Source organism: Babylonia areolata, chromosome 21 (genome assembly GCF_041734735.1).
Source record: "Babylonia areolata isolate BAREFJ2019XMU chromosome 21, ASM4173473v1, whole genome shotgun sequence".
NCBI lineage: Eukaryota > Metazoa > Mollusca > Gastropoda > Neogastropoda > Buccinidae > Babylonia > Babylonia areolata.
In genome coordinates this window covers 56145234-56170421 of record NC_134896.1, presented here as the reverse complement: position 1 = coordinate 56170421, position 25188 = coordinate 56145234, and the positions used below count along the sequence as shown (strand labels likewise).

The window sequence follows — 25188 nt, the reverse complement described above, 5'->3', positions numbered from 1 at the left end:
TGTCAGTCAGAGAATGCTAGGGTGATTTAGATGGTACAACCAGAATTAGAATGCTTGGTGAATTGATTGGCTGATAGCAGCACATATCATATTGAATTAACAAGCCGCAGCAGCGATATAGGTACAAATATTGCAGAAGGTGTGCGAGAAGTGTTTGCTGATGACTAATTTACAGGGTGCAAAAGTTGCAGTGGAGTTTGGCTTAAGAAGAATGGTATTAAGAATAATAATGATGATAACAGTTATGATGATGATAATGAAAATGATAATGATGATGATAATAATAATATCATTTCTATAACACGCTCCATTAGCACAGTCTGGAGCTCTGTCTAAGATTACCATTCCCTCCAACAAAGAACAGTGCAGAATGCAATTTTACTGAACAAAACCATGGCAGAGACATAGGCCTTGGGAACAGTTGAATGCGTACGTTGGCTTTCTCTCTTGGAACTTTTTCAGCAGTTGTGGGCTGCGACTCAGAACATGCTCTTGCACGATCAGCAAGAGGTCTGTATGAGACCGTTTTGAACCATACAGGTTAAGCAGCCAAAGACAGTTTTGTACCATGCCAGTTAGGCAGCCGTAATCCATTTTCTGGGATTGTCTTGAAACAAGGAGACTTCAGATAAGTGGTGAACGATAGCAGAGGTAGCGATCGGTTGATGTTAGCGCAGGAAATGTCCCCCTTTTCCAGTTTTCTGTGGGACACGTTTCTTGTATTCTGAGTACATTTCCATACTAATCAAAATGGCATGGTCAGTGGATCTTTGTTTGTTGTTGTTTATGTTGCTTTGTTTCTGTCTTCTGAGTTGTTCCAGTGTGCGGACTTACTGCTCAAGAATTGTTCAGCAGCAGTGATTGTTCATGTTCTGTTCTCAGTCGTAGTTTGATGGTTTACAGTTTCATGAATTTGTTTTTTTCTTCATAACTGTAGTAACAATGTGATATGAACACAGCTGTGCAATTTGGCAAAAAGAGGAGCTATGTTTGTTTGTTTGTTTGTTTGTTTTGTATCGTGAATGGTCCATGGAAAACGTAGGCTTACATTCATACAGTGTGTGTGTGTGTGGCACACGAGCTTGACACAGTGTTTTAGTATTAATCTCCACTTAATTCAGGCCAGCAACCTTTCACTGCGGTGACTATCATGTGGAACAGGATATGTGCATTGACGCTCTCCCAGTGACACGAACATAACTTTCAAGTCATTTCTTTCTGCATGGATATTACAGACAGTTGTTTCTAGTCGTATATCCTGAAGATAGTGCATTTTCAAACACAAGCGCACTTTGTATTTCTAAGTTAGTGCATCGTCAAATTCAAGCACATTTTGTATTTTGTAAGGAAAGTTGTGTTGATTAGGTGTGGATATTGTTAGGTCGTCAAATCATCTGACATAGGTGGTCATGCTTTGATGGTGGTTGTTAATTAGTGCATTGTGCTTTTCCCTCCCACAGTATGTGGTGATTTGTTTGGTGTGTGTGTGATTTCATGTGCTTGCATAGATGTGTATGCATTGTGTATGTGTGTGTGTGTGTTTGTGTGTGATATTGAAATCATTTTAGACTTTTCTTGTATGTTTGTTTTTCAGATGAGATGAATGAACTATAGGGAAAAGTGTGAATGACTGGTGCGAAAGTGCTTTGATTTGTCTCTGCACAAGATTCAGCGCTATATAAATATAATAATTAATTAATTATTATTATAAAAGCTTGTTGATGTGGAGATGAGAATGAACCATATGACTCATGCAAAACTGTTTATTCACACATGCTTGATATCCAAAGTAATTATGAATATAAATATGAATTGTAATCAGTAATCCTTTCATGATCAATATCCCTTTTTGTTTTATATTTCATATTGATTTCCAGTGTATGATATTATGTTTGTGCTAATTTACGGAATGAATTTTTGTTTACATGAAGTATTATTGCATGATTGATAGACATGTACATTGGTGAATGTACTCCCAGTTTGAGCTTGAACAAATGGAATCCTTGAGATTAATCCTTGTTGTTTGGTATTGATTCATTCATTTGGACCCTGAACCAAAGTCTCTCGTGAGTCTCACTTTTATTCACTCAAATTGGACCCATAGCAAGCACCAGTCCTCTCACGAGTCTCAGCTGGATTTATATATTCATTTTTTGCACCCTGAACAGGCCCCAGTCTCTCATGAGTCTCACTTTGATTCTTTCATTTTTGTACCCTGACCAGGCCCCCAATCCTCTTGATTCTCACTTTGATTTGTTCTTTTTGCATCATACTCAGGCCCCAATCCTCTCAAGTCTCACTTTGATTATTCATTTTGCACCCCAAACAGGCCCCAGCCCTCTCCAGTCTCACTTTGATTCTTTCATTTTGCACCCCAAACAGGCCCCAACCCTCTCCAGTCTCACTTTGATTATTCATTTTGCACCCCGAACAGGCCCCAATCCTCTCCAGTCTCACTTTGATTCTTTCATTTTGCATCCTACATGGCTGTATAGTTTTCTTGTGTTGGGTGTGAAGGTGGTGGTAATGTTTTTTGGGTTTTTTTTACTTGAGAGTGTGGTGATGGGTTTTTTTGCTGCTTGTTTTGGTTTGTTGTTCTGATGTGAAGAACATACGATGGTAACCAGTGTGACCGTGTCCATCCCAGCGAGTTCGCTTTCTCCTCCAGCCCTGTATTTATTTCCTTCTCCAAGGCTGAAGTGGAGGAGAGATCAGAGCTCCAAATGTCCATGAACAGTTGTGGTTTGAAAAATGTCAGTACCGTGAACTGTAACATGAGATGCTACAAGGAAGAGGTTCATGCCATGTGGTTGCCAAAACAATGAGTGTTGACAATGTAAATCTAATCAATCAAAAGTGTAGCTGTGTGTTTGAATGAACGATGGATATGTGGAAACTTTGTTTTAGAGAGATTGATAAACATGAGAGAATAAACAATTGGAAAAGTTAACCAGTCATTATTACCAGTTAGAAATTAACCATATGCTGTGGGTTTGTTTTGTTTCTGTTTAGCATTCTGTATACTTGTGGTTTTGATCTATCTCTCTATCTCTCTTTGGTATTTATGGTCTTCGGACTTGGCTCAAAATAGTCGTAATTTTCAGTATGGCAAGAGCACTGTCTTGCTGTCATATGGTCATGTATCTCAGCTGAAAACCTGTAAATTTCCTTTCATGTTTAAATGGTACACGAGTTCTGCAAATCCATTAGATGAAAAAAGCAAAAGAAAGAAGCAGCTTCTGTGAACGCTATTTTGTTGTTGATTTTGTGAACTGTAAGTTATCTGTTGAATCACACAGTCATCATGTTGTCAACGTGTTTGAATGAATGAATTTTATTTTGGGATGTCTGCTGCCCATCTTGTCATAGTGTTTTTGAACAGATTTGTGTGCATTCAGTACTAAAATTTTGAAAACAAGTTGTCCTTATATTGCGACAACTCAAACTTTGCATCATTTCATTGAAATCCATTATGCCTTCACTTTGTGCTATTCTGGTGCATTGCTTCTGGTTTTGTGACTGTCATCAACCTCGGGAGAATGCCATCAAGAGACAACAAATACAATAATATATCACATCGAAAAAAAACTTGTGAATTGTATCAATAACTTTTTTTTTCTCTTTTTGATAAACAGGTTTGGGATTATCTAACCTAATTTTATAATGATTGCTGTAAATTTGTCATCCAAACACAAACATATATATATATATTTTTTTTTCTTCTTTCTTTCTTTCTTTTTAGGGGGTGGGTGGGAACGAAGACAGATGTTGTATCCATAATTCTGTAAAAAAAAAAAAAAAAAAAAAAAAAAATTAAAGCACGTTTTTGGGGTAGTTTTTGGTAATGGTGGGAATGTGTGCAAAACTTGTGATGCACTAATGTAAAACAGATACAAGAATAAGCTGTTTGTAGAAACTGTCCTCTAGAGCATCAGTTTAAAAAAAAAAAAAAAAAAAGAAGAAAGAAATTAATATATTTTTTGAAGATTTTCCTTTGAAAAATCATTCTTCCAAGTTTTAAAGTTTGAACAAGCAAACAACACCCGTAGATATATGTTTTCATGTATTTTATCACCACTATAATCTCGATTTGTTGTAGTTTGCAAGATAGTGACATTTGGGCTTACGATTGTTCAGCTAATTTCCTGTAAAAAACAACATACGCATCACATCAGATAAGAAAAACCTATCTCCAGTTTTCTTTCAAAACTTCTTTCTCCTCTCTGGTGCTCTTACAGATATTTTCAGACAGTTTTTCACAATTCCTGAGGGGCATTTCTTGGGCCTTATGGGTAGTTCTTGAAGTCTTTTGGGCAGTCCTTATGGGCAGTTCTTGAAGTCTTTTGGGCAGTCCTTGGGCCTTATGGGTAGTTCTTGAGTTTTCTGGGCAGTTTTTGGGTCTGTTGGGCATCTTGAGACCTTTTGGGCAGTGTTGGGTCTTCTGGGCAGTCCTTGAGGTCTTTGGGGCAGTTCCTGGGTATTTTGGGCAGTCCTTGAGTCGGCTCTCTGAGCAGTCTTTGGGTCTTTTGGGCAGTCCTTGGCATCTGTTGGGGAGTTCTTGGGTCTTTTAGGTAGTCACTGAGACTTTGGGGCAGTTTTTGAGTCTTCTGGGCAGACCTTGGGTAATTCGGGCAGTCCCTGGGGTCTTTTAGACAGGCCTTGGGTCTTTGGGGCAGTCCTCAAGGTATTTGGGCTGTCCTTGAGTGAGGTCTTTTGGACAGTTCTTGGGGTCTTTAAGGTTGTCCTTGGTCTTTTGGGCAGTCCTTGGGCCTTTGAGGCTGTCCTTGGGTCTTTGGTCTTTTGGGCAGTGCTAGGTCTTTTGGGCAGTCCTTGAGGTATTTGGGGCAATCCTTGGGTCTTTTGTTTTCAGGTCATTTCTTGTTTATGTCTTGCTGCTAGGGGGCCACCAGGCCTGGCAAGTTCTCCAATAGAAAGGTCATTGCTTGCTTTGGTTGCTCACGCTGTACCTCCTTTGCCGAGGACTTAAAGCTGAGCTACATTCAGAGGAGTTATTGAACAGGTTGTTGTTGTTTTTCCCTCTTATTTCATCAGTTTTCCATGTTAGCAGTTATTGTGGTTTCAGCAAGTAAGCCGTCTGGTAAGGCGTAGGAAATATGCGGAAAGAAAAAGGGAAAATGGAGGAGGAACGAATATACAGATAGGAAAGAAAGAAAGAAAGAAAAATATCACTCAGCAAGCTCTGCGATGTATCAGAAATATTTGTCTTGCGTATTCACTCCTTAGTTTACCCTCTCCTCTTCTCCCTGTCTCCCCACTTAATTTCTTTTCTTTGTTCACACAAGTTGATCTCATTGTTTGGCTCCATGTTTCTAGCACAGTTTCAAAAGTCTGAAAAATAAGCGAGTGGATTTCACCTTCATTTGTAAATCACCCCTTGCAAATGGATAACTGCACGCACCATGAAATGCCTTGGATTTGGAAAACGCTGTTGTACTAGTTTTTGTTTTGAAATCAGCAAAATTATATCCAAGCAACCACTCGTCGTAAACATTCCACCGTTTTTTCCTCATGTTTGTTTGCTTTTCTTATTGTGTTTATGCCTCTCCACTTGTCCAGTGCTGTTGATTGTAATGGGTGTGTATATGTATTGGGGTACGTGTGGATTTTTTTTTTCTTCTCCCTTTTAGTATGTGTTCTGATTTGGATGTGTTTATGTATATGGGTTTGTGTCCTGAATTGTTTTTTCCTTCACAGTATATGTTCTGAATATTATCATTTTCTTTTACAGCGTATGCACAAAAGGATGAACTGCTTTTGTTTCATGCGAGATACTTTCTACGTGAGGACTTCAAAGGTTTCCATTTAATTTTGTGTAAACAGTGTGATGTATGAACCATTGTGAGCTTGGCCACTAGTTCTACCAATGGGAATCATTGCTTCTACCAAAGTTTGCTGATGCTCTAGTTCTAGAACAGGCTCTTGTGGTCATAAATTAGTACTAAATTAACTTATTTCAAAAACCCCTTTCATATTCATCAAGGATGAAAATTGGAGATCATGCCATGGGAACGGAAATACTTTCACAAGTTATCTGTGTTTAATTAGTGTACACATTATCGGCTGTTTAAGCAGTGTACACATTGTCAGCTGTTTAAGCAGTGTACACATTGTCAGCCACTTTGAGCAGTACCTGCCACATGTTGTCAGATGCTGGTGTATCAGACTGATCAAGTTACACTTGTGCTTCAAAGTTATTGTGACAGCTGGAAATGAAATACATTCTTCTGCAACACATTTAAAATCCAGCTTTGGTCCCAGATTTTAACAACACATGAAAGCATGATTTGGGGGGAAGAATTTTGAGGCCCTTTTATGGAACATATCTTTGAGCAAGATAGTATGTTTTTGTTTTTCAAAAAGAAAAATAGAATTGCGAAATTGTGTCACTCAATCGTCATCAAGACATGCATGTTTATTAAGAAGTACAACTGAAACGCTCTATTAGAATTACCATCCCCTGACACTGGTTTCCCTTCTCCATGCACTGTATATGATTTCTGATGAGGTAAAGAATCCCTTCATAATTGCGATGTTTCATAAGTCATTCATTACTTTTAAGTCATTCATTACTGCAACATATTTGTGAGGCTTAAAGTTAAAGGGAGAATATATACAGTGTGTGAGTGTTATTTGATCAGTGAGTTATATTCAAATTGACCAAACTGCTATCTTGATAATCAAACATTTGAACTACAGCTTCGGCAATCTGATAACACACAGCTAACTGCTCAGAACATTCAGGCGATTTTAATCCCATGACTGGTGTACCTTGTTGAAATAACATCAGTGTGGCTTTAAAAAAAAAAAAAAGAAGAAAAAAAAGTGTAATTACTAATTTTTTAGTACTTCTAAGTGGCTGGGTTTATTTTGCTGAAGAAAAGTGATACATTCTGGAGGAGATAAAGTTTAAATAAAGGACGATGACCGACATCCCATCTGTAAATGGAGCAGTCAGTATCATGACGAAACTTCACTGACGAGCAGACTCGTCAGAAGCAGTCAAGTGGCAGATCGCCACAAAACACTGTGCTTATTTAAAGAGAAAGGAAAATACATTACCAATACTTTATGATTCTTTGTGTTTTTAAAATGTCTGAGTGATCACTGTTCATTTTTTTCCCCCCTGTTTGATCTGATGGACGGGCATGCCTTATGTATTACATACTTGTGTAAATAATTTTTGCATGAATTACACTGCATCCTGTTACAAAATAATGTTGAATAAGTAACTGAAACTTTCCTCACATATTTATTAGATAGCCTGTTAGAAGTAGTAGTGTAGTAATTTTTTTAACACATTTCTAATTGATACAGCTAAAGGATTGTTTCACTTCTTGTGAACTATGAGAATATAAGGTAGAAGCATGATACTTCAACTGAGCGTTATATTCAGCCCAAATATATACTTGCATTGACTAGAAATCAAATCAGTAAAAAAAAACTTTTGTCTTGTTGAACCGGCACTTAAAAAGCATTGTTTACTGGTCACAGAATATTGGAATACACTACCTGCATATGTGCAAGAGTGCACTGCGTATAATCTTATCACCTTGCTTGACAATCAGAAGTCAATAAGTTAATGCAAGTATGACTTAAAACTTTGTAACATACATCCTTAAAGTTAAAATAAATGAGTAACATCTTGTAACAATAATGGGGACAGGTCTCAAAGCCTACTGCCTTGCGCTGGTGTTCACCTAGTCAAATCTTCAGAGCAGATGAAAGATCTGCAAATCTTATTCAGCATTGTCATTATTCTATTGAATGTCTGATATCTGTGCTGGTGAAATGACTGTGTGTGTATGTGTGTGCACGACAAAGAAAGTAGTCTTGTTTGTCTGATCAGTGAAGTCTTTGTACGGTTTAAGCAAGTAGGGAAAATCGCTTGGCAAAAAAATTATTTTTCAAAATGCTTGGCCAGTTTGCTGTGCGTCTTTCCAACATGTTATCAGTTTAGAGGTGTTACTTGTTAATGGTTAACTAGGGTTCTTGTTGATTTTCTTGTTCCGTTGAAATGTTCATAGTTTATTAATGACGTTCATGTTGGTTTCTTGGTTATGTTACAAGGTTTGATCCAGACGGGTTTTTGTTATACACAGATGTTGAGCCCTGTAGGTGATAGTTGTGTTGTTCTGCTTAACTTTGAAAAAACTGAGTGGAATGGACTCGGTTTAAATGATGTTTGAGTGAAAGTGCAACAATAGCCTTTCTTCTTATTGCCCTTTCTTCTCTAAACCCAAGCATTTTTTTTTTTCCAAACAAGAGGAGAAAGCTGTACTCATCTGTGCACAGTTAACCGATTTTACCTTTGATTTTGTAAGCCCAAATGTTGGTCAAATGAATAAACGCAACTTCAAACTCAGTGCCTGATTTTTGTTGTTTTTTTTTCTCTTTTTTTTGTGTTGGGTATGCTTGTCATGTTGCATCGTAACACACACACACACACACTCTCAAATACACACACTCTCTCAAACACACACACACTCTCTCTCAAATACACACACTCTCTCAAACACACACGCTCTCAAAAGCACACACACACACACACACTCACTCACTCTCACACCAGGCAAGAAAAAAGCAACCACACAAATCTGAAAACAATCCCTAAGTTCAATTTATTTCAAGACACTATCTACTAATTGTTCCAAAGCATGATGTGCAGATGTCCCGAGTGTAGTCACAACGAAAAGGACGTCATACTTTCATACTGCCCATGTCCTCAGTGAACAGGGTCAAAGTGAGTGTCTGAAAGAGAAGAAGAGAAAATAAAGAGGTAAATTATTGCCTTTCTAGACATTCCAATGTAAACCAGCACAAAGTCAAGTTTCAAAGATCAAAGTCAATCTGGACTCTAGGAATAGAAAGTTTTCGTATGCAAAATGTTATATACAATTCTACTAATTACATTTTATTTCTTTTTCAATTTTTTCATCAGAATCTCTTTTCCCGGACTGCTAAGAGTTGTAGAAAAACAAAGAACAGGTGTTGTTCTCTCTACAGCTATTGATTCCATTTTTTTTTCACTCGACTTAAAATTTTCAGTATCCACATAAAAATATTCATATGCATTTAATTGTCTATGGTGTAATGAGTGTCATTTTATGTGTTGTGTCAAGAATTTGCATTTCTTTTCTTTTAACTGCATATAAAATTATAAGAAATATGAGGTCAAGCGGTCTTTAAACCCATGGCCAAAAAAATGTTCAGCCACTGGGATCATGAGTGGGAACTACCAAATAACATCTTCCAGATCTCCAAGCACTGGGATTATGAGTGAGAACTACCAAATAACATCTTCCAGATCTTCAGCCACTGGGATCATGAGTGGGAACTACCAAATAACATCTTCCAGATCTCCAAGCACTGGGATTATGAGTGAGAACTACCAAATAACATCTTCCAGATCTTCAGCCACTGGGATCATGAGTGGGAACTACCAAATAACATCTTCCAGATCTCCAGGCACTGGGATTATGAGTGGGAACTACCAAATAACATCTTCCAGATCTTCAGCCACTGGGATTATGAGTGGGAACTACCAAATAACATCGTCCAGATCTCCAGGCACTGGGATTATGAGTGAGAACTACCAAATAACATCTTCCAGATCTGGAGCCTCAACAAAATAAACCATTCCCAATCTAGAAATATGGCGTGATCCTGAAGACTTTTGACCTGTGAGTGTAAAGATGTTTTTTGCATTCTGTCTATTCTAAATTTGTTATTGGCAGGCAAAGTATTTCCAGAGAAAATAAATTTGTTAAAGTTTACCATGGACACACGCACAACTGAAACACTGGGTATTACAGAAAGACTCGCTTTGTTTACACAAGTTGAGTCAAAAAAGGAAAGAAGAAATTGCTGACATAATCAAATTTCACAAATATATATATATATATACACACACACACACACACACACATTGAGAGAGAGAGTTATTTTACCCACACGGCTTTCAAAAGCAGCTGTAAAGAACTCAAGAAGAGAGACGAGAGGAAGGAGAGGGGAGACAGTATCACTTACGTTCCCTCTTCTTGCGGATGTCCTCCCACTGACGTACATTACCAGGTGAGTGCACTGCACACAAACAATACCCATTACTGTGCATCTCAAAAAACTACATCTCAATCAAACTGACATCAAAAGGCATTTCACACATTCTAAAATGCTTTTCAAATTTCAGTTAGCATTGCAAGCTATCGTTTTCTGCTGCTGTTTTCTTCTTCTTCTTTTTTATGGGCTGTTATCTAAAATCAGGAGGCACCGTGCCTGAATCAGTGAATCAGTTTGGCAGTGCCGGTAGACTCTGGATCCAGTGGTCAGAGCCATAGGCTCTGTTTCAACATGGTGTTGTGACTTAAGGAAAGGCGCTCCTTTTTTCTTCACTTCACCCAGGTGTGAATGGGTACCTGACGTAGCTTGGGGAAGGTTAAAACAGCGGGAGGAGACGACTTGAATATAGTTAATATGAATTCACTGACCCAGTGGCCATGAAAGACTGTGGGAACTTATACCTCTATACCATTACTTAGAAAACATTATTCAAATTACTTTACTATTCAGCGACAAAGAATCTATCAATAAAGATTTCTACATTGTGAGCCAACAGAAACACATGTAAATAAATAAATACACACAAACTGACAATGTCTTTAACTCATCAATAACCTCCAACAGTCCAAGGCTGTATACAGAATACAGAATACTTTATTATCTCCATAAGAGAAATTCATGTGTGGTGTATTTTACGCAAACAATACACAAAAATCTCCATGGTCTGGAATCTCCAAGTTCCTGAACACACTGCATATATGGCATCAGGATCACATTTCCAATAAAGACTGCCAAGAGGAAGAATAACCAGTACTTGCAAACCCAGCAACTCATACAGAAGAGACTGCATGAGATGAATAACACCTGGTGGGAGAGAAAGTCCGAAGAGCTTCAGTCCGCAGCTGATGCTCTCGACATGAAGACCTTCCATGATGGTCTCCAAGCTATGTATGGGCCGAGAGTCACAGGATCAACCCCTGTCCGAGCCTTGGATCAGACCACCCTCCTGACAGACAAGAAGGAAATACTTGCCCGCACGGCAGAGCACTTCAACACCCTCCTCAACAGGAACTCGTCCGTATCTGACGAGGTAATTGCAGCCCTGCCACAGCTACCAGTCAGTGACTTGCTAGCTGCCCCTCCCACCAAGGCCGAGACCCGGAAGGCCCTGAAGCTGACAACAGTCAGGAAAAGCACCAGGAGCGGATGGAATCCAGGCTGACATCTACAGGTATGGAGGCGAGGTGCTGACATACAAGCTGACCGCCCTGTTCCAGTCTATCTGGAAGAGAGGGGATGTCCCCAGGATTTCAAGGATGCTTCAATTGTCCACATTTACAAACGGAAGGGAAACAAAACATCCTGCGATAACCACCATGGAATCTCTCTCCTCTGCATCGTCGGCAAGATTTTTGCCTGCATCATACTGAACAGACTGGTTGACCACGTCTCCAACACAGTCACCCCTGAAGCACACTGTGGCTTCCGCTCAGGCAGGGGAACATGTGACATGGTGTTTGCCATACACCAGATGCAAGAGAAGTGCTGTGGGCAGAACAAGGAGCTCTGCTGGACAGGACACATTGTCTGCATGACAGACAGCAGGATCTCGAAGATGCTACTGTATGGCCAGCTCAAGGAAGGCCACCACTAACCTGGAAGACCCTGCAAGTGCTTCAAGGACACCTTGAAGACAAACCTCAAAGCCTGTGACACTGACATCACTTCCTGGGAAACTGATGCCCTTGACCGCTCTAGATGGAGGATGCTGTGCTCAGCGGCATAACAAGAGAACGCTGGCCATTAAGGAGAAGCGTGAGCGAAGGAAGCAGGGCTCAACTCCTGGAGACGCTTTCCCTTGCAACACCTGTGGGAAGTGCTGCGCATTCAGAATCAGCCTCTTCTCCCATATGAGGACACACACCGACAGATAAGTCCGCCTGCCTACTCATCCGTCGGTCTGATGGGAGACTCCATCATCATCATCACACAAAAATCACAGTCACTCAAAGTAAACATGTAAGACATAAAATGCTGAAATGCTAAGTTGATGAGGACGTTTCGTATAATGATTACAATCTTGCACATGTAATGTTAATGATTACCTACTTTCACAGTCATTCATCATGAATACAAAAGGAACATGAAATGCATAGATACAAAGTTCATGATAATTATAATTAATCTCATGCAACAATCACATATCAACCAGTGCGATAAGCACAGTAAGAGAACAGATGAAAATATCATACTACAGTTAAAACAACGACGTACATGATTAAAACCAGCTGTTATTCAACAGTATTTAAAATCAATGCACAATTGTATGATTCACATGACCTTGCATGGGTATGCACGCACGCAAACACACACACATATATGCGCATACACACATTGTGCACACTTTCACACACAGACATGTACATACACACACACTTACACACACACAACCCCCACCCCCTCCCACAAACATGCTCGCACACACACCTAAATACAGATCTCCCAACAGACACGCACACACACACACACACACACACACACACGCAGAGGGGCCAATCTTAAAAAATGCTTGTGTGTTAAAGTTTGTCAGTTATTTCAGAAATGAATCAACTGAGGCATAAAACTGTTTTGGGGTTCTAAAGGTTTTTCGTTTGGGAAATCGAAAGCGTTTCCCTGAGGGTAAAAGTTTGGACACAATTGTAGTATTTTGAAAGAATATGGCTGTCATCTTTGTTGATTTTTCTTTCACATGCCGTTTGTACAGCTCATTCAGAGGTTCTTGTTTGACCCCAACTATTTTGGTGGACACATTCACAATTTTGCTCAAGATGTTCTTGTTCTTCAAGTTTAAACTTCTGTACCAGGAGATAAGAGAAAACTGTCCCCTGGTGGTAACATGTTAGAGAACAGAAGCTGATGTTCTTCAAACAAGACAGTAGTGAGTCTGTATTAAATTTCACTAAAATGAAAAAAATCTGAAACCTACCATTTTCTCAGCAGACAGATCAATACTAAAGAGACAGGGTGCAAGATTTCTTTGTCAATCTAAGATTTCTCTGTCAATCTATCTGTCAGATGAATCAATTGATCATATTTACCTGCACTGTGGATCTTGCAGATCAGGGGGAAAACTCCCAGCAGAGTGAATCCCAGGAACCTGACAAAGCGCCCGTTCTTCCAGTGCCACCTGTAGGGGAAGAGGGCCAGCTTCCCCGACACAGTGTACGGGTACTTCATCACTCGGCTGCCACCCGTCGACTGCAAATTATAAAAGTTAAGTTTGCATTAAAGAAAAAGATTAGTCCATTCAAAATAAAATAGAATGTGTATCCTAATGTGTAAGAAAAAAAAATCACTATACCACAGAGCCTGTGATTCCGTTCAAAGCAATCTACCAAAATATTATAAAATTCTGTCAAAATTCTAAGCCAGAAAAAGATGAGTCTGACATCAGCAAACCAGTGTATATACATGCATATATGGTATATATATCATAATAGTAGAATTTAATACAAACTCACTACTGACGTACTGTCTTGTTTGAAGAACATCAACTTCTGTTCTCTACCATGTTACCACCAGGAGACAAAATACCCATCAACATCCTCTTGAGCAGAATTTACTTTCTTCCCTACAACAGAGCTAATGAAGATGGAGGGTGGAGGTGGTTGTACTTGTAGAGATAGATGTTGCAAGCAAAGGAGTTAAGGACAGAGCAGAGTATGACAGGCTGAGTATAGCTATGTGACTGAGAGGTGAACTCCAAGACATTAGTGGAGTGATGGCCTAGAGGTAACGCGTCCGCCTAGGAAGCGAGAGAATCTGAGCGTGCTGGCTCGAATCATTGCTCAGCCGCCGATATTTTCTCCCCCTCCACTAGACCTTGAGTGGTGGTCTGGATGCTAGTCATTCGGATGAGACGATAAAGCAAGGTCCCGTGTGCAGCATGCACTTAGCGCATGTAAAAGAACCCACGGCAACAAAAGGGTTGTTCCTGGCAAAATTCTGTAGAAAAATCCACTTCAATTGGAAAAACAAATCAAACTGCATGCAGGAAAAAATACAAAAAAAATGGGTGGCACTGTAGTGTAGCCATGCGCTCTCCCTGGGGAGAGCAGCCCGAATTTCACAAAGAGAAATCTGTTGTGATAAAAAAAAAATACAAATACAAATATATAATGATTTAGGCTGAGTATAGCTATGTGACTGTGAGGTGAACTCCAAGACAAACCGTCCTCTTATTCGTGACAAGGAAGGAGGGGCGGAGTGTTGAAGGGGGAGGAATAATTTCATGATTTGCAAGAAAACATGGGCCAGCATGTTTTAAATCTATTGCAAATGTGTCACTGTTAACCTGTTTGACACTGTCTGAAAGTGAGCATGAAGTGAGTCAGTTGGCACAGGGAGGTGTGGCAACTGAAGGACGTATGCATGTATGTTTCATTTCTGTAATTTCTCTTTAAAAAATTCTTTTTAAAGAAAAGATTAAAAGAAACATTTTGCTGACAACAGTTCTACTGCAGTTGCCAAAAACTGTGATACATAAGGTATGTAGACACATTTCTTTTTTAGTTTCCATTATTTACTTGGTTTAACTCAGCTGCTTTTAAGTTTGTACTAACAATCTTTTGAATATTCAGAAACCGTGTGGTATTTGTTTATATATCATTCATCGTTTACTCATTGCTAACCAGTGTAGTATGGGTTATCTACACTTCCTTGCAGTAGTTTGTGTGCTATATAGCACTTAAGGGGTTAATCAATAATGAATGCATTTTTAAAAAACAGTTCAAAGCATTTATTGTCAAGGTGAGTTTTGAACGCATCTATTTCTAACAATTTATAAAGTTGGTACCTCACGTGGCGAAGAAGATGAACTGAAAATGTAGCTTGTCTTTAAGACAAACTTGTCACAAGGTCGTAATGACTACCGATTCGTTCCAGGTTCTGTAAATTACTATCTTCTGGCACTGATCTGTAAACTGTCAATTTCAAAACAATGCAAACATGTTGAAATTTTTTTTTTTCCCCAAAAGGAAGGTTGTCATGGCTCGGTACTACGACTATCTCAAGTCCACCTCGAGTTTGGTTACATTGGAAACGATAAACTAATAAAGAAGCCTCGGCTACCACGGCATGACCAAAGCACACGGCTCGGAAAGTTCAGAGCAGCTAAAAGAAATGCTACTTTACCTATCGAAGCAAAAGCACACTAGCCTTTAAAAGTCAAGCTTAAAGGATACACAAACAGCAATTTTACCTATATGGTTTAAAAAATAGAAAAGAAAAGACATGATACCATTTTCAGTTCGCTTGACTTCCAGAGGTCAAATGGTGGACGAAGCGTAGCAGAACACGGCAGTACATGCCACCAGTAAAACGACACTCTCTTTACGACTTGATACACAAATATAATGAGAAAACGGGAATCTGCCCAAACGGTAGGTTTGACGCCAACCACGTTTTTAGTTTTCGTATCACGGTCATTCATGAATACAGTCTGAATTTGGATCTCGATCGCAACGCTGACTGTCATTGTGACAGGAGAAGAAAGTGCACAGTATTCGTCCGATCGTAGATTCCATCACTGAAGATAAAAATGCGTCGTCTTTCACGACTGACTGGATTGGCTGATGACAGTGACTGTTCTTTTAATCAGTATTCTGACGATACTCTGGGGGTTGCCATGTGTCCAAGATCTATACAGCCGGAAAAGATGTGTGGAAAAATGGAAAGGGGGTAGGGGAGGGGGTCTGTCAGGGTGGAGGTGTGGGAAGGTCAGATTAGAGAAAGCAGGACTAACTGAAGGAACCGTCTTCAGTGAATCAGAGGGAACTCGGATCTGACGAGGCATGGCCCCCTGAGCCCGGTTCGCGAGTTCCTTACATAAGGGCCACGCAGGGGACGACAGTAGAGTTGAGTTTAACGACCTTCGGCGTGAGGCCCTCAAGGTCAAGTTGTGGTCTTGAGCATAGACATCAGTTAGATATTAGTGTCTGTGTCTTAAGGGACGACGGCAGGAGGGTGGACTTAAATAGGTGATGATGGAGAGATGAGTGGTGTGACTTTTGGATGGCAAGCAGGACGTGACTTGACAGTTTCAGTTTCAGTTTCAGTTTCAGTAGCTCAAGGAGGCGTCACTGCGTTCGGACAAATCCATATACGCTACACCACATCTGCCAAGAAGATGCCTGACCAGCAGCGTAACCCAACGCGCTTAGTCAGGCCTTGAGAAAAAAAAAAAAGTATTTGACAATGATCGCTAAGTTTAGTGCAGCGGAGCCTCAGTGACTGAGTCACCGGTTTCCGGCACTGACGCTCATAGCCTCAGTTACTCCGGTTCCGGTCGTTCCGGTGACATACACACAAACACACACACACACACACACACACACACACACACACACACACACACACACACACACACACACACACACGGCAGAGAAGACGTGACTGAGACAGACAGACTGGACAGAGTGTGCGTGCGTGCATGCGGCTTACGTGTGGTGTGTGTGTGTGTGTGTGTGTGTGTGTGTGTGTGTGTGTGTGTCGTGTGTGTGTGTGTGGTACTAGTATGCGCATGTGTGTGTGCCGCGGCAGTGCATAGTGCGTGCATCAGCGTGTGTGAGTGCTTGCATGCCGTGCGTGTGTGCGTGAGGCTTGTGCATGTCAGTGTGAGTCGGATGAATGTATCAACACCACAAACTAGTTTATGTCGTCAGTGCACTGAGTGTTCAGTTCCCGGTGCGGCCGGCCCCGCGGTGCGCGACTGGCGCCGAGATACCTGTTTCAGTTTCGGGCAATTGATTTCCCAAGGAGACTGACGTCGTTGTGTCAGTTCTCACCGCAAGAAAAATCCATATACGCTACACCACATCTGCTAGTTAGATATTAACGGCCTGACAAGCAGCTAATCACTGAGGCCGGCCTTACGTGCATGCATATATACTGTACTGACTTGCCGTGCCAGTGTACATAGCATAGTTGATTTCTTCTAAAAAAAATTTTGCCAAAGGACAACACTCACTGACTTTACGTTGCCCCGCAGCACTGACTAATGGGTTCTTTTTCCAACAGTGTCGCGCAAAGTCAGTGCGTCAGTGCTGCACTGACGCAGATCCTCAGTCAGTCAACTCAGTGAACTCATCATCGAGTCACTCGGCGCCTGGCATCCGAACTAGTGACTAGACGCTCGTTTGTTTTCCCAGTCAAACCTTGTTTATTGGGAGAGCGGGCGGAGAGACCGTGCATGTGTGTGTCTACCAGTGTGTGTGCGACTATGACACTAAGAAGGGGCGTGGAAAGGCCGCAAGGCTTAACTTGTTTTTGCCCCAAATACTGTACCCAGTGTGTAGTCGGTGCTCTTTAAAACGCTTTTTGAGACGAGGTCGCTAACCGGCTGAAAAAGAGCTTTTTCTACGCATACGGCGTGAAGCAGTAGCCTAGATTTTAAACTCGCACTAAACTGCTTAACTCTAAGCACGTTGTACAATTGATCCCGAAACGTGAAGCATTTCACTACCGCGTTAATGTGACAGGTTGAAAAAGATATGGTGGATTTGTATAAGTAGTCATTGACGGAGTTTGATTGTCTCCCTTTATGATGTTTTGCTTCCCACATCAGTGAAACTTTCGGTGGAAGCTAATACTAGGAACAGAAACAATTTTAATTCCTGTTCGTTTCGGAAGCACACAAAAGAAAATGTAACAGATTTTTCAGTTCTTCAGTTCTCCTTTTAGCTATTCGCCGACAACATTGGCGTGATGTCTGAAACATTCCATGGCTTTGAATTACTTTTGTTGAAACGATTCCAAACAAATCCAGAGCTGTGGTACGAATGGAGAGAAAGGATTCTTGCCAGGGTCGGAGAAGATGGGACTTGTGTTGACGACCTGGAGGATCTGGGGGTAAGTTTAACAGTTTTAAGTGTGCTGAGGACTTAAAACAAAATATTTGAAGCCTTGGTTAGAGCTCATGGAGACTGAAAAAAAATGGGGATGGGTGCACAGGAACCGACAGTGGAAGTGGAAGCAGTGCACACAGATTAGTCACTCGGCCTCGCCCATTTCGTCAACATATTATTAAATTTACAGTTGGTGTTACATGTATCTAATAAAATCCTTTGTGCACATACCACCATTTAGATGACGAATCTCAGTTTACACAGCTTCAGAAAATAATAATAGATGATTTGCAAAGGTCTCTACAAATGGATTTAAAAAAAAAAAAATCATACATGATTATGATGATAGTTTATTTTATTTTATTTTGTTTTCCCTCAAAGCCTGACTAAGTGTGTTGGGTTACGCTGCTGGTCGGGCATCTGCTCAGTAGATGTGGTGTTGCGTTTATATGGATTTGTTCAAAGACAGTGACGCCTCCTTGAGAAACTGAACTGAACATAACTGAAAATCAGCATATTGATTGTGGCTACTCAACTAGAATAACTCAAAGAGGAATAATATAAGCAGCTAAGGACTCACTGTAAGTATAAATTATATATGCTAAAGTGTTTGTATGGACACACTTTATGTACTACTTAAGTGTATGTCAACACTTATTAGCACTTACACTTGCTAAGTTACCAACTTCCTTTGTGTAGACATTAAGCAGATGAACTAGCAGAGCCTTTTGTCTTCCTCTTCAGCATGAGTTAAAGACACAGGGCAGTTCTCAAATGAGTGGAGATGTGCATTTGTAATGCATATCTTCTACTCTAGTCAACCTCACTTGTATTGTCGGCAAGCGAATGGAAAAGCTGATCAGCAGGGAACAGCATGGCTTTTATACCAGGCCACTCTTTTGCACCACAGCTATTAAAAGTCTTGGATGATTGGACTGGCATCGTGGATGATGGTGGCAGCATGGATGTCATTTAAAGATACTTCAGAAAGACTTTTGAGTTTGATTTTAGTAGCACACAACAGACTGTTAGTGTATGTGGAAGCTCATGGAATATGTAGCAAGGTGCTTGGCTGGATCAAGTGTTGACTTCTGATAGACAGCAACAGGTAAGTACTTCATCAATGGCACACTCTCATCAGATGCAGATGTAACAAGAGGAATACATCAAAGACATATATATCCTTAAGTCATTCTCTTTGTCATTTTCATCAATGATTTCCTTAGTGATGTGAAGAGTAATGTCAAGATGTCTGCTGATGACACTAAAAGCTCACTGCTCAGTGGCAACACTGACTCAGACTGAGGACCACGAGGTTTGCAGGATGATGACACAAAAAGCTCTGGCAGCACTGACTCACACTGAGGACTGCAAGGCCTGCAGGATGACTTGGACTAGTTACAAAACTGAACAGACAAGTGGCAGCTCAGATTTCATCTACAGAAGTCCTGTGTTCTCAAGCTGGGAAGGAAGAAATCTGAGGTTCAGTGTGGCATGAGATCCAGGGGTGGAGACAGAAAAGAGTCATAGCTGAAAGTGGCAGAGAGTGAAACGGCGAAGGACCTTGGAGTGCTGATCAACAGTCACCTATCCTTCAGGGATCAGTTAGTGCAGTGTAAACCTCAACCGCTTCCTTCAACCACCTGTCTCAACAGACTTTAGGAACAGGATACTAAATAAGGAAATTACTGATTTTTTTTGATTTTTTTTTTAGACAAAATAGGGATGGCTCTTGCCCGCTTCCTGAGGCAGGTCTGTAAACTTTTGTCATGTCAAGTCTGTGTCACTTGATGGATGATGGAGATGAGTAGTTTCTTTGCATGCATGATGACTTTGGCTTTGGTCGTTTGGACCTTTGTGTTTTGGTTTTCGAGGCCAGGATCTTAATACAGTTCCCAGTAGATAGTAGATATTGTGTCATGTGGGATTTCTTTGTTTTTCTCCCACACCTGTTTGTGTTACTCAAAATAAAATGCTTGTTAATCTAGCTGCCATTGACTACACTGATGACATTTCTAGAAAACTCACTGGGCTTAGTTAGTTCAGACAACAGGAGTGATCAGTTTTAAAAAAAAACACACTTAAAAACAAAAACAAAACAATGCATCATTTACTCATGGAGAGGTGCCCATACTGGATCCTTTTATGAGCGTGAGCAATGTTTGCAGGAAATGCCCCAGTCGCTGTGGTACCTGTCGGTGACGCTTCATCGCAGGCAGCGCTACCTGCTCCAGCTGATGAGGGAAGAGCTGGAGAGGGAGCAGAGGGGTAGGATTCCCAAATGTGGAGGTCAGTGATCAGTGGAACATCCGTGTGTTCACAACTTTGTTGCAGTTTCACTGCAAAGCCTTGATTTTTTTGATTTTTTTTTATTCCATTGTGAAAAGAATCACATTGCAGTTAATCAATCAAATGAGTGTATCAAGTGTTTTGTATAAAAAATAAACCTTCTTTTTTATACTGTTTTTGATGTGTCTAGTGAGGAATACATTGAAAGCAAGGGTAGAGATGTACACTTGACTTTTGAACTAAGTGAAACCACGAATCAAGTGTGATACAGCATTGAAATGCTGTAGTTTACATGTACATGTTACGTCAACATTTCACAGGAGTATGATAATCATTATAATGTGATGCTGAATAATTAAGTGGTACAGTCCTGCATTGTAAAGATCACAAACAAGAGTGATGCTGAGTAAGCTGCAGTAACTTGAAAAGAGCCAAATTCATTGTGCAAGGAACTAATCCTTGTGTGAACAGACACTGATTACACATTTAACTACACATACTTGACTGTGACCCATTAGTGCAGACTCCGGCAGGGAGTCCGATTCCTGCCCAGTGAAACTACTACCTGCCTACATATTACACATTCATGCAGAGTTTGTTGGTGTAAGCCTGAGAATTCATAGAAAATAAGACAGACTCATTTGAAATACAAGTATTATCCACACATACTAGTTGTTTTTATGATAAAAGACCAGAACATGTACACTTTTTGCACAGGTCTAGGTGTTCACAATGGAATCTGTTGTTTATGACAACTTCTCATTTTGATTGTTCATTTGAACTTATGACTTTTTTTTTTTGCTGTTGTGGTTTGGTTGTTTGGGAGGTGGGGGAAGGGATGGGGAGGGGGGGTGGGGGGGTTCAGATCTGGAACTGTGTCATGGTAGTGTGTGTGTATACAATGTGTGTGTGTGTGCACATGTATATATATACATATTTGTCCAAGAACTGCAATTTCTTTCACGCCACTGAATCAATTTTGGCATAGCCAGGGCAGCCGGATGCATATCTTCCCTATACTTTTTTTTCCTGGTCCCATGTCAGGATGTTGAAAACAAAACTGCCTTTTGTTTTGATTTAAAAATTACTGACGTTTATGTTAAAAAAACCTTTTGAAATAATATAATTTCCAATTTCTTGCGGCAGAAACTCTCCTGTCTCGCTACCTGAACAGTCATGGCTTCACAGAACTGTACCTGGACAGCATGTTCAAGTATGGCGATGATAACCGCTTACCACGAGAGGTAAGTACAATAATGTCTGGTTTTTCCCTCTAAAGAGGTAAGTACAATAATGTCTGGTTTTTCCCTCTAAAGAGGTAAGTACAATAATGTCTGGTTTTTCCCTCTAAAGAGGTTAGTACAATAATGTCTGGTTTTTCCCTCTAAAGAGGTAAGTACAATAATGTCTGGTTTTTCCCTCTAAGATCGGTTGTTTCATACTTTAAAAACATAGGTGATGGAATTTATAGTTTGAATGATTAGGTACGCTTGCATTTGATGTTTTATTATTGCTGTTCAAACAACCAGTTAAGTTTGCTGGCCTATCTCAGTTTTGTATCTTAAGTTTTGATCAATTATTTGATAAAATGATTTATGTGTTTCTAATGGTTTTGACACCTGTGGTATGAAATCTGTCCCTGATTCAGGAGAGTAGTTGTACATGTAGTTGATTCACTCTGCTTTCATCTGTATCATAGGAGAAACGTTTTCAGTGAACATTTTCTTAACACTCGAGTGCCCCAGATCCATCTGCGTTTTTGTAGGAATTGTCCTGTTGCAGAAACACTGAATTAATGTGGAATTGTTACAACCGCATAGTGTGTTCATTTTCCCATGAGAAAAGTATCGGGTTATTTTCTTTCAGTAGTTAGCATGCTAGATTTTTGTTGCTGTTATTAATTATTACCCTTGTGCTGCTTGTGGCTCCCCCCACAGCTGTTTCAGTGGGCAAACAGTTATTATTATTATTATTATGCATGACATGGCGGGGTAAAAACGGTCGTACACATAAAAGCCCACTTGTGTAAATACAAGTGAACATGGGAGTTGCAGCCCATGAACGAAGAAGGAGAAAAATCATGCATGACGCTGCGTGTTGCTGCCCACAGCTGTTCCAGTGCGCCAACGTGCGGCTGCTGTCGCTGAAGTACAACAGCCTGGACCAGCTGCCGAGCGACGTGGGACGCATGAAGCGGCTGGAGTACCTGGCCCTGACCAACAACAAGCTGCAGGTGCGCTCCATCCCCCACACCCTCATCTTCTGCCGCTCCCTGCGCACCGTGCTCCTCGACAACAACCTCCTCGACGCCCTCCCGGGGTTCCTGCTCCAGATGCCCTCCATCCGCACCGTGCATCGCCACGGCAACCACAACTACTTCAAGTCCACGTTCATGTGGTACCACACGGACGTGTACTACCGCATCATCCCCGTGGTGGGGTACCCGCCCCCGCCGATTCGTCTCAAGAACCAGACGCTGCAGTTCTGGGCGGCCAAGTCTATCGTCGGCTGCAAGCGGGATTTCTTCAGTGATGTTTCCGTTGCTTCGGTGTTGAAGGACTACATTGCGGACATTTACCATTTGTTCAATGTCTGCCACAACTGCAACAAAGCTACGTTGGCCAACTCGTTTGGTAAGTGTGTTTTTTTTTGTGTGTGGTGTGTGTGTGTGTGTGTGATAGCTACATGGCATTTTTTTGTGATTTAGTCATTGTATGTGTGTGATGGTTACGTGGTACTTTTGTGTGTTATTTAGTCATTGTATGTGTTTGATGGTTACATGGTATTTTTTGTGTGAGTTAGTTATTATATGTGTGTGATGGTTATGTGGTATTTTTTTGTGATTTAGTTATTCACTTATTGTTGATCTTTCTGAAGTCTGTGTGTGTCATTGCATGTGATTGAGTGTGTGTACCTGTTTGTGTTGATCCGCTGTTTGAGTGTGCTTGTGTATGTGTATCAGTGTGTGTTGTTATGACTTTCTTGTTACAACCTATTTCTCTGTCTCTTCGGAATTCAGACCGCTCTTTCTTTGCAAACTACTTGTCTGCCTGAGTCGAGAAATTGAAAGCAGATTCAGCTAGTGGAACCCCTTAGTATATGTATTACCTCCCTTCTGTTTATATATGCAAATCATTCTTTCTTCTCTTAGTTTTAGTTTGATAGTTATAGTATCTGATTGTATGTACATACGCATGTATATATTCATGCATGTAAACATTGTGCAGAAAAGTTGCGGGAGTGAGCAAGTCAGTATGCAAGAGTCGAATGAGACGAGTATTTCAGAAAGCCAGGCAGATAGCAACTGGAAACAGCCATGTATTAGCCAAGCATTATGAGCTGCTGCCATTAGGATGACAGTACAGAACTTTTGAATTGAAATCTAGATAGAGCTCAGAAGACTTTTATCCCACATTCAATTCACCTTTTAGAATTCTTAAGTGCCAGATGTATGCATGCGCGTTTGTGTGTGTGTGTGTGTGTGTGTGTGTGTTTGTGTACATAACAGTTTGTGCTTTATTTTATTCTCTTTAAAATTTATTTTTGATGGTTTTTAGCTGAAAATGTGACAATGTGCAGAATTAGCGTGCAGTATGATACATGCAATGTTAACGCTGGTGTCTGTCAACATGTTTACAACATTGATTAGTTACAACATTTTAATTAAATATATGCAGTACTCTTTATATGAATGTCCTACATGCGTATTGCTTCTTTTTAATTGAGTCATGTTTGATGTTTTTCTGTTGAGTACTTGTCAACGTTTGTTTTTCCCCGCACCTGATCTCATTTCTCTTAATGAGATAATCAAGTTATTTTATTGTGAGGTTGTCCATTTCCCTGTCTGACAGGCTACAAAGTGATCACCTTCAAGAACCCGTACCTGGGCAACACCTGTGTGCCGTTCCAGCACTGGGCCTGCTCCATAGACTGCGCCAAAGCGCTGGAGATCCCGGCGCGCATCGAGCAGATAGCAGCGGCTGAGGAGCTCGACCGGCAGTACGAGGAGTACGTGGAAGAGTGCCATCGCAAGTTCCAGTCTGTGGGCCGCACCCACATGCTGTCCTGTCGTTCGGGGTCCCCAGAGGAGGCGGTGGAACAGTTGCAGAGGGGGGGGCAGCAGTGGAAGTCTCCTGGCCTGGGTGGTGTGGTGCAGCAAGGGGTGGGGGGAGGGAGGAGGGAAGGGGGGGTGCCGGAGGACGCCGCCAGGAGAGGCTGCGAGTGTGTGGTGTCGTGATGGCGTCAGTGTGTCTGTTTTGTTTCACAGTATTGGTTTTGTTGGTGTTTTTTTTTTTTCTTGGATGGATTATGTCTACTCTGTGTTTGTGTGTGTCACTGTGTGTGTGTATGTTTGTGTGTGCGTGCGTGCATGCACGTGTGTGTGTGAGAGAGAGAGACAATATTGCATATTTTCCGTGAACAAATTGAGTCCATTCTGCATGCATGTGTGCGCAGGTATACATCATTTATGATCATTGCATGTCTGTGTTATGAGCGTAGGAAGTTGATGTTATTTGTGCTGAATTTGACTTGATTGATCTTGCTTGTTGAAGTTGTTAGTTCCAGCTTTGTACAGTTGACATGATTTGTAATGTCGGCATTTTATGAGAACTCTGCGGAGTCTTTCTTTGAAGTTTGAGTTCAGGTTAAGTTTTATTTTAGTGTGTACACTCATACACACATGTTCGCAACAGACACAGAGGTCTGCATAAACACAGATCTGTATACTCCACACACTGACACTACCATACATATGAACAGATGATTTATGTGTGTACCTGCTACCACCAACATAGCAACAGTTGTGAATATATTACAAGTAACAATAATGGCACGCCATTCAAGTATTGGTATGCACAGTGACACAAATACATTCATATAGAAAACGCCCAAAGTGAATCATTCCCGTTAATGTGAC

At 40.8% G+C, this 25188-nt stretch overlaps 2 protein-coding genes across 2 annotated transcripts; one reads left to right on the top strand and one right to left on the bottom strand.

Moving 5' to 3' along the window:
• Positions 1 to 8620: 8620 nt before the first annotated feature.
• On the bottom strand, positions 8621 to 15476 carry LOC143296126 (uncharacterized). Its single transcript, XM_076607909.1, has 4 exons — positions 15377 to 15476; positions 13176 to 13335; positions 10048 to 10101; positions 8621 to 8769 (listed from the first exon to the last, which is right to left on the bottom strand). The coding sequence occupies exons 1-4, from the start codon at positions 15377 to 15379 to the stop codon at positions 8744 to 8746; spliced, it is 243 nt and encodes an 80-aa protein (XP_076464024.1). The 5' UTR covers positions 15380 to 15476; the 3' UTR covers positions 8621 to 8743.
• Positions 15477 to 17449: 1973 nt separating this feature from the next.
• Positions 17450 to 24507, top strand: LOC143296665 (uncharacterized). The gene is made up of 5 exons (XM_076608696.1): positions 17450 to 17985; positions 20150 to 20270; positions 21417 to 21514; positions 22381 to 22903; positions 24122 to 24507. Exons 1-5 carry the CDS (start codon positions 17842 to 17844, stop codon positions 24505 to 24507), a joined length of 1272 nt encoding a protein of 423 aa, XP_076464811.1. The 5' UTR covers positions 17450 to 17841.
• The last annotated feature ends 681 nt before the right edge of the window (positions 24508 to 25188 follow it).

Excerpts from the sequence above, each read along its gene's own strand:
- LOC143296126 (XM_076607909.1), bottom strand. Across the intron at positions 10,102-13,175 it reads CTGCAAGATCCACAGTGCAG|TGCACTCACCTGGTAATGTA; the intron begins GTAAATATGATC and ends GTTTGTGTGCAG. Across the intron at positions 8,770-10,047 it reads CATCCGCAAGAAGAGGGAAC|ACACTCACTTTGACCCTGTT; the intron begins GTAAGTGATACT and ends CTTCTCTTTCAG.
- LOC143296665 (XM_076608696.1), top strand. The coding sequence starts at position 17,842 with ATGTCTGAAACATTCCATGGCTTTGAATTACTTTTGTTGAAACGATTC. Across the intron at positions 20,271-21,416 it reads TAGGATTCCCAAATGTGGAG|AAACTCTCCTGTCTCGCTAC; the intron begins GTCAGTGATCAG and ends TTCTTGCGGCAG. Across the intron at positions 22,904-24,121 it reads TACGTTGGCCAACTCGTTTG|GCTACAAAGTGATCACCTTC; the intron begins GTAAGTGTGTTT and ends CCTGTCTGACAG.